We start from the raw sequence: 10796 nt of genomic DNA on the forward strand, positions 1-10796 counted from the left end.
ATAACAAATTACATTTAAATAACAAATTTAAATAACAAATTACATTTAAATAACAAACTGACTGCAAGATTTGTTTTAAAATCATTTAAACTTGTATTTCTATATTTTGCCTGAAAGCCTCAATGAATATAATTAAAATTGGAATTTGTGGAATTGTTGGGGTTAATATTGAATTGGGAATACAATTCTTAGAATTGACCTAACATTGGAATTGAAAGGAATTGAATTATCTCTGACTTTAAATACTGCCCTGGAATTTGAAAGGGAATTGAATAAGAATTGAATAAGAATTGAATAAGAATTGACCTCAACCCTTGTAGCTACATTATAGGTGTGTAACAGTGAACAGTACTGTACCTCAGTCTCCAGTCTGAAGACAGTGTCACTGAGCTCTGATCTCTTCTTGTCCCGTGTCTCCTTGTCCACCTCGAGATCCTCCAACTGTCTCTCAGACAGCCACAGCTTCTCTGACAGCCCCTGGGCATGGAGCGTCTGCTTCTCTAGCGCTCCTATAGGGCACATGGTGTAGGACAGACACAGTTATATAGTGCACTCGTTTTGAGCAGGGTCATGGTAGGGAGTAGGGTGCATTTTCTGGATGCACAGAGGGGATAGAATAGGCCCAGCTAACGGAGGTCTGTGGTAGAATAGGCCCAGCTAATGGAGGTCTGTGGTAGAATAGGCCCAGCTAACTGACTGACAGGTCTGTGGTAGAATAGGCCCAGCTAACTGATGTCTGTGGTAGAATAGGCCCAGCTAACGGAGGTCTGTGGTAGAATAGGCCCAGCTAACGGAGGTCTGTGGTAGAATAGGCCCAGCTAACTGACCGACAGGTCTGTGGTAGAATAGGCCCAGCTAACGGAGGTCTGTGGTAGAATAGGCCCAGCTAACTGGAGGTCTGTGGTAGAATAGGCCCAGCTAACGGAGGTCTGTGGTAGAATAGGCCCAGCTAACGGAGGTCTGTGGTAGAATAGGCCCAGCTAACGGAGGTTTGTGGTAGAATAGGCCCAGCGAACGGAGGTCTGTGGTAGAATTGGCCCAGGTAAAGAGGTCTGTGGTAGAATAGGCCCAGCTAACTGACTGACAGGTCTGTGGTAGAATAGGCCCAGCTAACGGAGGTCTGTGGTAGAATTGGCCCAGCTTACAGAGGTCTGTGGTAGAATAGGCCCAGCTAACGGAGGTCTGTGGTAGAATAGGCCCAGCTAACTGAGGTCTGTGGTGGAATAGGCCCAGCTAACTGAGGTCTGTGGTAGAATAGGCCCAGCTAACGGAGGTCTGTGGTAGAATAGGCCCAACTGACTGAGGTATGTGGTAGAATAGGCCCAGCTAACTGAGGTCTGTGGTAGAATAGGCCCAGCTAACTGAGGTCTGTGGTAGAATAGGCCCAGCTAACGGAGGTCTGTGGTAGAATAGGCCCAGCTAACTGAGGTCTGTGGTAGAATAGGCCCAGCTAACGGAGGTCTGTGGTAGAATAGGCCCAGCTAACGGAGGTCTGTGGTAGAATAGGCCCAGCTAACGGAGGTCTGTGGTAGAATAGGCCCAGCTAACTGACCGACAGGTCTGTGGTAGAATAGGCCCAGCTAACGGAGGTCTGTGGTAGAATAGGCCCAGCTAACTGAGGTCTGTGGTAGAATAGGCCCAGCTAACGGAGGTCTGTGGTAGAATAGGCCCAGCTAACGGAGGTCTGTGGTAGAATAGGCCCAGCTAACGGAGGTCTGTGGTAGAATAGGCCCAGCTAACGGAGGTTTGTGGTAGAATAGGCCCAGCGAACGGAGGTCTGTGGTAGAATTGGCCCAGGTAAAAGAGGTCTGTGGTAGAATAGGCCCAGCTAACTGACTGACAGGTCTGTGGTAGAATAGGCCCAGCTAACGGAGGTCTGTGGTAGAATTGGCCCAGCTTACAGAGGTCTGTGGTAGAATAGGCCCAGCTAACTGAGGTCTGTGGTAGAATAGGCCCAGCTAACGGAGGTCTGTGGTAGAATAGGCCCAGCTAACTGAGGTCTGTGGTGGAATAGGCCCAGCTAACTGAGGTCTGTGGTAGAATAGGCCCAGCTAACGGAGGTCTGTGGTAGAATTGGCCCAACTGACTGAGGTATGTGGTAGAATAGGCCCAGCTAACTGAGGTCTGTGGTAGAATAGGCCCAGCTAACTGACTGAGGTCTGTGGTAGAATAGGCCCAGATAACTGAGGTCTGTGGTAGAATAGGCCCAGCTACCTGAGGTCTGTGGTAGAATAGGCCCAGCTAACGGAGGTCTGTGGTAGAATAGGCCCAGCTAACTGGGGTCTGTGGTGGAATCTGATTATGGAGAAGCCTATACTGTACCTCAGCGACCTGTATCTTATTCTTCAGAGACTGCTGCAGGAAGTTGAAGGCGTATTCCTGAGTGTTGGCCTCCACCATCTGGGCCCTGGACTCGGTCAGCTCCGTCTGGAGGAAACATAGAGGAGATCAGCTCTCTAGAGACATCCTCTGTGTTTCAACACTTAGATATTAGTGGTTGTGTTTTCTATCTAGAAATAAATGAAAGTAGGAGCTTGTGTGTTGGGAGATAATCATTCTATCCAGCTCTATGGCAGTGTCTCAGCAAGATGAACACAGTGTAGTTTCTGTGTAGTCCAGGTGAACACAGTGTAGTTTATGTGTAGTCCAGATTAAAATAGTGTAGTTTCTGTGTAGTCCAGGTGAACACAGTGTAGTTTATGTGTAGTCCAGATTAAAATAGTGTAGTTTATGTGTAGTCCAGTCCAACTGAACAATAGTGTAGTTTCTGTGTAATCCAGTCCAGATGAACACAGTGTAGTTTCTGTGTAGTCCAGTCCAGGTGAACACAGTGTAGTTTCTGTGTTTTCCAGTCCAGATGAACACAGTGTAGTTTCTGTGTTTTCCAGTCCAGATGAACACAGTGTAGTTTCTGTGTAGTCCAGTCCAGATGAACACAGTGTAGTTTCTGTGTAGTCCGGTGATACACTGTGTAGTTTCTGTGTAGTCCAGATGAACACAGTGTAGTTTCTGTGTAGTCCAGATGAACACAGTGTAGTTTCTGCGTAGTCCAGTCCAGATGAACAGAGTGTAGTGTCTGTGTAGTCCAGTGATACACAGTGTAGTTTCTGTGTAGTCCAGTCCAACTGAACAATAGTGTAGTTTCTGTGTAGTCCAGTCCAGGTGGAAATAGTGTAGTTTCTGTGTAGTCCAGTCCAGGTGAACACAGTGTAGTTTCTGTGTAGTCCAGTCCAGGTGAACACAGTGTAGTTTCTGTGTAGTCAGTCCAGGTGAACACAGTGTAGTTTCTGTGTAGTCCAGTCCAGGTGAACACAGTGTAGTTTCTGTGTAGTCCAGTCCAGGTGGTACACAGTGTAGTTTCTGTGTAGTCCAGAAGCCTACCTCCATAACTCTGAAGCGTTCCGTCATGGCCGTGTTGTCTCTCTCCAGCTCTACCATCCTCATCCTCATCCTGTTCATCTCCATCTTGGATTGATAAGGAGACAGGACATTACGTTAGCTTCAGAAGCCTCTTTACTAGCCTGGGTACCAGTCTGTTTGTGCCATCATGCTACTCGTTGCCATGACAGACTGGTACCCAGGCAACATCTTTACTGAGATCAAACCAGATATGTTACACAGAGCATTCTGGGTATTGTAGTCCATCATGCTACTCGTTGCCATGACAAGGAGTGGTATCAAGGCACAAACAGACTGGTACCCAGGCAACATCTTTACTGAGATCAAACCAGATATGTTACACAGAGCATTCTGGGTATTGTAGTCCATCATGCTACTCGTTGCCATGACAAGGAGTGGTATCAAGGCACAAACAGACTAGTACCCAGGCAACATCTTTACTGAGATCAAACCAGATATGTTACACAGAGCATTCTGGGTATTGTAGTCCATCATGCTACACACCTGCAGGGTACTGTTGGTTCTGAGAAGGTCCTCGTTGTTCACCAACAGGCCTCTCATCTCCAACCTGATCTGGTTCCTCTCCTTGTCCATCTCTATGCTCTCTGCCTCCAGGAACTGGTTCCTCTGTGGAATGAAGGGGGACACGGAGTGAGAGAGACAGAGTGTGAGTGAGTGAGTGAGTGAGTGAGTGAGTGAGTGAGTGACTGAGTGAGTGAGTGACTGAGTGAGTGACTGAGTGAGTGACTGAGTGACTGACTGAGTGACTGACTGCGTGACTGACTGAGTGATTGACTGAGTGACTGACTGAGTGAGTGATGAAGTGACTGACTGACTGACTGAGAGAGTGACTGACTGACTGAGAGAGTGACTGAGAGAGTGACTGAGAGAGTGACTGACTGAGAGAGTGACTGAGTGAGTGAGTGAGTGAGTGAGTGAGTGAGTGAGTGAGTGAGTGAGTGAGTGAGTGAGCGAGCGAGCGAGAGTCTTCATACTGCACCTTCTGACAGGCATCCATCTGTCTGGTCAGCTCCTCGATGTAGTCTCTCTTGCTGGGCATAGCAACAGGCGACGCTGTGGACCGCATGGGGAGTTGGCTTGGCATCACCTGGAAGACCCAGGGCTCAGTCATACAGATGTAGCAGTACCGCTATTAGATATATTATGAGCCTTTAGAATGTGTCAAGAGGCATACAAATATGTTACTGAGATGGTTGTTATTTAACCCCGTATAATCGCTCCGCCCACTCACCGGCTGGTCCCGCCTCCTGAGAGAGTCGAAGGTTGAGAAGCGTGCGCGTGAGGAGGTCGCGGCCGAGGTGAAGGAGAGCACAGGGCTGCTACTTCTGCTGTTGTAGCTGTTGAACAGGTTCAGCTCTGATGTGGCTGGAGACATCACCTCCTGCATCTAATGCAGAGAGAGAAAAGAAGAGGGGAGGGGAACGGAGGCAACAGGGAGAGGGGAAGGGAAGAGAGAGAAGAGGGAGGGGAGGGAGAGAACAGGGGGAAGGGAGAGAACAGGGAGGGGAGGGAGAGAACAGGGAGAGGGGAGGGAGAGAACAGGGAGAGGAGGGAGAGAACAGGGAGAGGGGAGGGAGAGAACAGGGAGAGGGGAGGGGAGAACAGGGGGAAGGGAGAGAACAGGGAGAGGGAGGGAGAGAACAGGGAGAGGAGGGGAGAGAACAGGGGGAAGGGGGAGGGAGAGAACAGGGGAAGGGAGAGAACAGGAGAGGGGAGGGAGAGAACAGGGAGAGGAGGGAGAGAACAGGGAGAGGGGAAGGTAAGGGAGAGAACAGGGAGAGGGGAAGGTAAGGGAGAGAACAGGGAGAGGGGAAGGGAAGAGAGAGAACAGGGAGGGAGGGAGAGAACAGGGAGGGAAGGGAGAGAACAGGGGAGGGAGGGAGAGAACAGGGGGGAGGGAGAGAACAGGGAGGGGAGGGAGAGAACAGGGGGAAGGGAGAGAACAGGGAGGGGAGGGGAGAGAACAGGGGGAAGGGAGAGAACAGGGAGTGGAGGGAGAGAACAGGGAGAGGGAAGGTAAGGGAGAGAACAGGGAGGGGAGGGAGAGAACAGGGAGGGGAGGAGAGAACAGGGGGAAGGGACAGAACAGGGAGGGGGGGAGAGAACAGGGGGAAGGGAGAGAACAGGGAGGAGGGAGAGAACAGGGAGAGGGGAGGGAGAGAACAGGGGAAGGGAGAGAACAGGGGAGGAGGGAGAGAACAGGGAGAGGGGAGGGAGAGAACAGGGGGAAGGGAGAGAACAGGGAGAAGGGAGAGAACAGGGAGAGGGGAGGGAGAGAATAGGGGGAAGGGAGAGAACAGGGAGGGAGGGAGAGAACAGGGAGAGGGGAGGGAGAGAACAGGGGGAAGGGAGAGAACAGGGAGAGGGGAGGGGAACGGAGGCAACAGGGAGAGGGGAAGGGAAGAGAGAGAACAGGGAGGGGAGGGAGGGAACAGGGGGAAGGGAGAGAACAGGGAGGGGAGGGAGAGAACAGGGAGAGGGGAAGGGAAGAGAGAGAACAGGGAGGGGAGGGAGAGAACAGGGAGGGGAGGGAGAGAACAGGGAGGGGAGGGAGAGAACAGGGGGAAGGGAGAGAACAGGGAGAGGGGAGGGGAAAGGAAGGGAGAGAACAGGGGAGGGGGGGAACAGGGAGAGAACAGGGGAGGGGAAAGGAAGGGAGAGAACAGGGAGAGGGGAGGGAGAGGGGAAGGGAAGGGAGAGAACAGGGAGAGGGGAGGGAGAGGGGAAGGGAAGGGAGAGAACAGGGAGAGGGGAGGGAGAGAACAGGGAGGGAGGAGAGAACAGGGAGAGGGGAAGGGAAGGGAGAGAACAGGGAGAGGGGAGGGAGAGAACAGGGAGAGGGGAAGGGAAAGGAAGGGAGAGAACAGGGGGGACAGGGAGAGAACAGGGGAGGGGGAACAGGGAGAGAACAGGGGGGGGGGGGAACAGGGAGAGAACAGGGGAAGGGAAGGGAGAGAACAGGGGAGGGGGGACAGGGAGAGAACAGGGGAGGGGGGGACAGGGAGAGAACAGGGGAGGGGGAACAGGGAGAGAACAGGGGAGGGGGGTACAGGGAGAGAACAGGGGAGGGGGGGGGGACAGGGGAAGGGAGGGAGAGAACAGGGAGAGGGGAGGGAAGGGAAGGGAGAGAACAGGGGGGGGAACAGGGAGAGGGGAGGGGGAAAGGAAGGGAGAGAACAGGGGAGGGGGGTACAGGGAGAGAACAGGGGAGGGGGAACAGGGGGAAGGAAGGGGAGAGAACAGGGAGGGGAGGGAGAATACAGGGAGGGGGAGAGGGGAAGGGAAGGGAGAGAACAGGGAGAGGGAGGGAGAGAACAGGGAGGGGAGGGAGAGAACAGGGAGAGGAGGGAGAGAACAGGGGGAGAACAGGGAGGGGGAACAGGGAGAGAGGGGGAGAGAACAGGGAGAGGGGGAACAGGGAGAGGGGGGAGAACAGGGAGAGTGGTGAGAACAGGGAGAGGGGGCGAAAGGAAGGGAGAGAACAGGGGGAGAACATGGGGAGAACAGGGGAGGGGGGGGGGGAACAGGAGAGGGGGAGAACAGGGAGAGGGGGAGAACAGGGAGAGGGGGGAGAACAGGGAGAGGGGGAGAACAGGGAGAGGGGGGGAAGGGAGAGAACAGGGGAGGGGGAGAGAACAGGGGAGAGAACAGGGGAGAACAGGTGGAAGGGAGAGAACAGGGAGAGGGGAGGGGAAAGGAAAAATAGGAAAAGGTAGTCAAACTGAGATAAATGGGCTTTACAATAATATTCAGCGCCTTGCAAAAGTATTCATCCCCCTTGGTGTTTTTCCTATTTATGTTGCATTACAACCTGTAATTTAAATGGATTTTTATTTGGATTTCATGTAATGGACACACACAGAAAATAGTCCAAATTGGTGAAGTGAAATTAAAAAATGAACTTGAATTAAAAAAAATAAAAAATAAAAATTCTTAACAGAAAAGTGGTGCGTGCATATGTATTCACCCCCTTTGTTATGAAGCACCTAAATAAGATCTGGTGCAATCAATTACCTTCAGAAGTCTCATCAATAGTTAAATAAAGTCCACCTGAGTGCAATCTTAGTGTCACATGATCTCAGTATGTATATAGCTGTTCTGAAAGGCCCCAAGGAGCTTCTCCAAACAGATCAGGGACAAAGTTGTGGAGAAGTCCATATCAGGTTATAAAACAATATCCAAAACTTTGACAATCCCACGGAGCACCATTAAATCTATTATTCCAAAAATTGAAAGAATATGGCACCACAGCAAACCTGCCAAGGGAGGGCCGCGCACCAAAACACACCAAAACTCACGGACCAGGCAAGGTGGGCATTAATCAGAGAGGCAACAAAGAGACCAAAGATAACCCTGAAGGAGCTGCAAAGCTCCACAGAGGAGATTGGAGTATCTGTCCATAGGACCCCTTTACACTGTACACTCCACAGAGCTGGGCTTTATGGAAGAGTGGCCAGAAAAAAGCCATTACTTAAAGAAAAAAATAGGCAAACATATTTGTTGTTCGCCAAAAGGCATGTGGGAGTCTCCCCAAACATATGGAAGAAGGTACCCTGGTCAGAGGAGAATAAAATTGAGCTTTTTTCAAGGAAAACACTATGTCTGGCGCAAACCCAACACCTCGCATCACCCCGAGAACACCATCCCCAGCCGTGAAGCATGGTGGAGGCAGCATCATGCTTGTTAGAAGAAATTATGGTTGAAATGACTAATTATGTATGTACATTCCAATCAGAACTGACTAGTCCAAATGCTATAATGTACTGTATATGTGAATTTTCTCTCTTGCTCCCTTTCCCAATTGTATATAATGTAGTCAGGAGTTTAGTAACAATGAAGGTCTGTTCCTTAGTTCATACATTTGTACAATCTCCAGGTGGCAGGAATGGCCCATCTCCAGACTGTCTAGAATGTTGATTTATACTGACTGACCTTGACTTCAGGCGTGGAGCATAAGGCTCGAGAGCTAAAGGACCCCTCTACTGGTGAAATAGATAGAACGTTGAGAAAACGCTGACGTCATTTTCAGTTTATAACCTGTGGAAATATGTGTATGTGGTTAGTACTCTCTTGAATTAAACACTGTTAGCTTGGCTTTTAAGACGGGTCTCAATCTACTTCATGTATAATTAATGAACTTACAAATCATTAATGATTTAGAATGAGGAAGAATTTGGTTTTGGCTACAAAACATATAGGAATTTAAAATTCCACGAACAATGCTGTGGGGATGTTTTTCCATCGGCAGGAACTGGGAAACGGGTCAGAATGGAAGGAATGATGGATGACGCTAAATACAGGGAAATTCTTGAGGGAAACCTGTTTCAGTTTTCCAGAGATTTGAGTCTGGGACGGAGGTTCACCTTCCAGCACAACAATGACCCTAAGCATACTGCTGAACCAACACTTGAGTGGTTTAAGGGGAACATTTAAATGTCTTGGAATGACCTAGTCAAAGCCCAGACCTCAATCCAATTGAGAATCTGTGGTATCACTTAAAGATTGCTGTACACCAGCAGAACCCATCCAACTTGAAGGAGCTGGAGCAGTTTTCCCTTGACGAAAGAGCCCAAAGATCCCAGTGGCTAGATGTGCCAAGCTTATAGAGACATACCCCAAGAGACTTGCAGCGGTAATTGCTGCATAAGATGGCTCTCCAATGTATTGCCTTTGAATAGTTATGCACGCTCAAATTTTCATTTAAAAAAAATCTTATTTCTTGTTTGTTTTGCATTAAAACATATGTTGTATCTTCTAAGTGGTAGGTATGTTGTGTAAATCAAATGATACAAACCCCCCCCCAAAAAAATCTATTTTAATTCCAGGTTGTAAGGCAACAAAATAGGAAAAATGCCAAGGGGGATGGAATACTTTCGCAAGTGTGCAATAATATCATCACTCTTTGCTCTCTAAGACAAGTGGCGAAACATTTGTTTCTGTATCATAATAATAATAATATAATAATCCCATTTTGCTGAGAGTCTTACCTTTTGCTCTGACATCCGGTTCATTCCAGGGTTGTAGTCCGTGGAAGCCGCTGTAGCGTAGGGACTGTTGAACACTCTGGGAGGACTCTCAAAACCTCCCACCTAGATAACACACAGAAAACAGTACATTGATTAAAACACATAAATAAAAACATTAACCTTCTAAAAAAATGTTGTCTTTTAACATTACGGTCAATTCCAATATTGATTTTAATATTGATATTATTGTAACGCCTGTTGTACACCAGTAGGTGGCGCTACATCATAAAGCCCAGGTCTAAGGTGGGTCACACCATGCTCCTACAGTACAGCAGTTGGAGCAGACAGACAGTTGCTGATCTGCTTAAGTCTACAGACAGCATCCGGTGCTGATCAGTTTAGTTAGAGTGGGTGGACAACAGGTCGTTCCCCTGGCCCCCTGGCCCCCATTCCCCCATCTCGGCCCCTGGTGGTCCTTGGCAGAACTGGCCCCTGAAGGCCCAAGCCCCAGCCCTAATACTGTCCCTCGGGCCATGTCTGAATCGCCTGGCCCCTAGCAGTACTGGCCACAACCACCACCCCTGAATGAATCCCCTGGCCCCTGCAGGCCCAAGCACCAGACCTGTTATTGGTCCCCAGCTCTAAGTGACCCCTAGCCCCCCCCCCCCCCCCACCCCCCAGGCCTTCACCTTGTCTGACATGGTGTCCCAGTCCCGAGAGGCAAGCGATTCCAGGGACCCGCGGTAGTTTGGCCCGAATCTGGAGCTGGCGCTGTCCAATCTGGAGCTAGCGCTGTCCAAACGGGAACTGTTCCTGGGTTCTCTCCCGTTCCCGTTCTCTCTCCCAGACGTTCCATTCGTATCCCTGGATCCATTCCCAATCGTGTCTCCATCCAGGAACAGCTGATATTTGGGGTTCTGGCGGACTTTGACAGGATTGGAGGGCTCGTTCTCAGACGGGGGACTTTCGGGCTGCTTGTTGGGATCAGATTCTGATTCCTGGAGGAGAAGAAGATATTAAATGTATGGCTGGAGGGATGGAGAGAGAGGGGGTGAGAGAGAGAGAGGGGAGGGGAAGAGAGAGAGAGAGGGGGAAGAGAGAGAGAGAGAGACAGAGAGGGAAGAAAGAGAGAGAGAGAGAGAGACAGAGAGAGAGGGAAGCAAGAGAGAGAGAGAAAGACAGAGAGAGAGAGGGAAGAAAGAGAGAGAGAAAGACAGAGAGAGAGGGAATAAAGAGAGAGACAGAGACAGAGAGAGAGAGAGAGAGGGAAGAAAGAGAGAGAGAGAAAAAGACAGAGAGAGGAGCACTGCACAGGGAGCGTTTGAAGGTGCCGTATGTTAAGAGATCTAAGATCGTATCATGTGCAAATCAACCAGTGAATTACGCTGAACAGACATGCTGTGATGTGAA

General features: G+C 49.9%; 1 protein-coding gene across 1 annotated transcript; it reads right to left on the bottom strand.

The window, feature by feature from the left end:
* Window positions 1-540: 540 nt before the first annotated feature.
* Window positions 541-10384, bottom strand: LOC124026541 (the record flags this gene model as incomplete). The annotated part of the gene is made up of 8 exons (XM_046339456.1): window positions 541-594; window positions 2323-2427; window positions 3382-3465; window positions 3904-4026; window positions 4400-4507; window positions 4652-4807; window positions 9408-9509; window positions 10076-10384. Coding segments are annotated over 8 exons (1041 nt in total), but the record flags the coding sequence as incomplete, so codon positions are not given.
* Between the last annotated feature and the right edge of the window lie 412 nt (window positions 10385-10796).

Source organism: Oncorhynchus gorbuscha, unplaced genomic scaffold, assembly GCF_021184085.1.
Source record: "Oncorhynchus gorbuscha isolate QuinsamMale2020 ecotype Even-year unplaced genomic scaffold, OgorEven_v1.0 Un_scaffold_2754, whole genome shotgun sequence".
Taxonomy (NCBI): domain Eukaryota; kingdom Metazoa; phylum Chordata; class Actinopteri; order Salmoniformes; family Salmonidae; genus Oncorhynchus; species Oncorhynchus gorbuscha.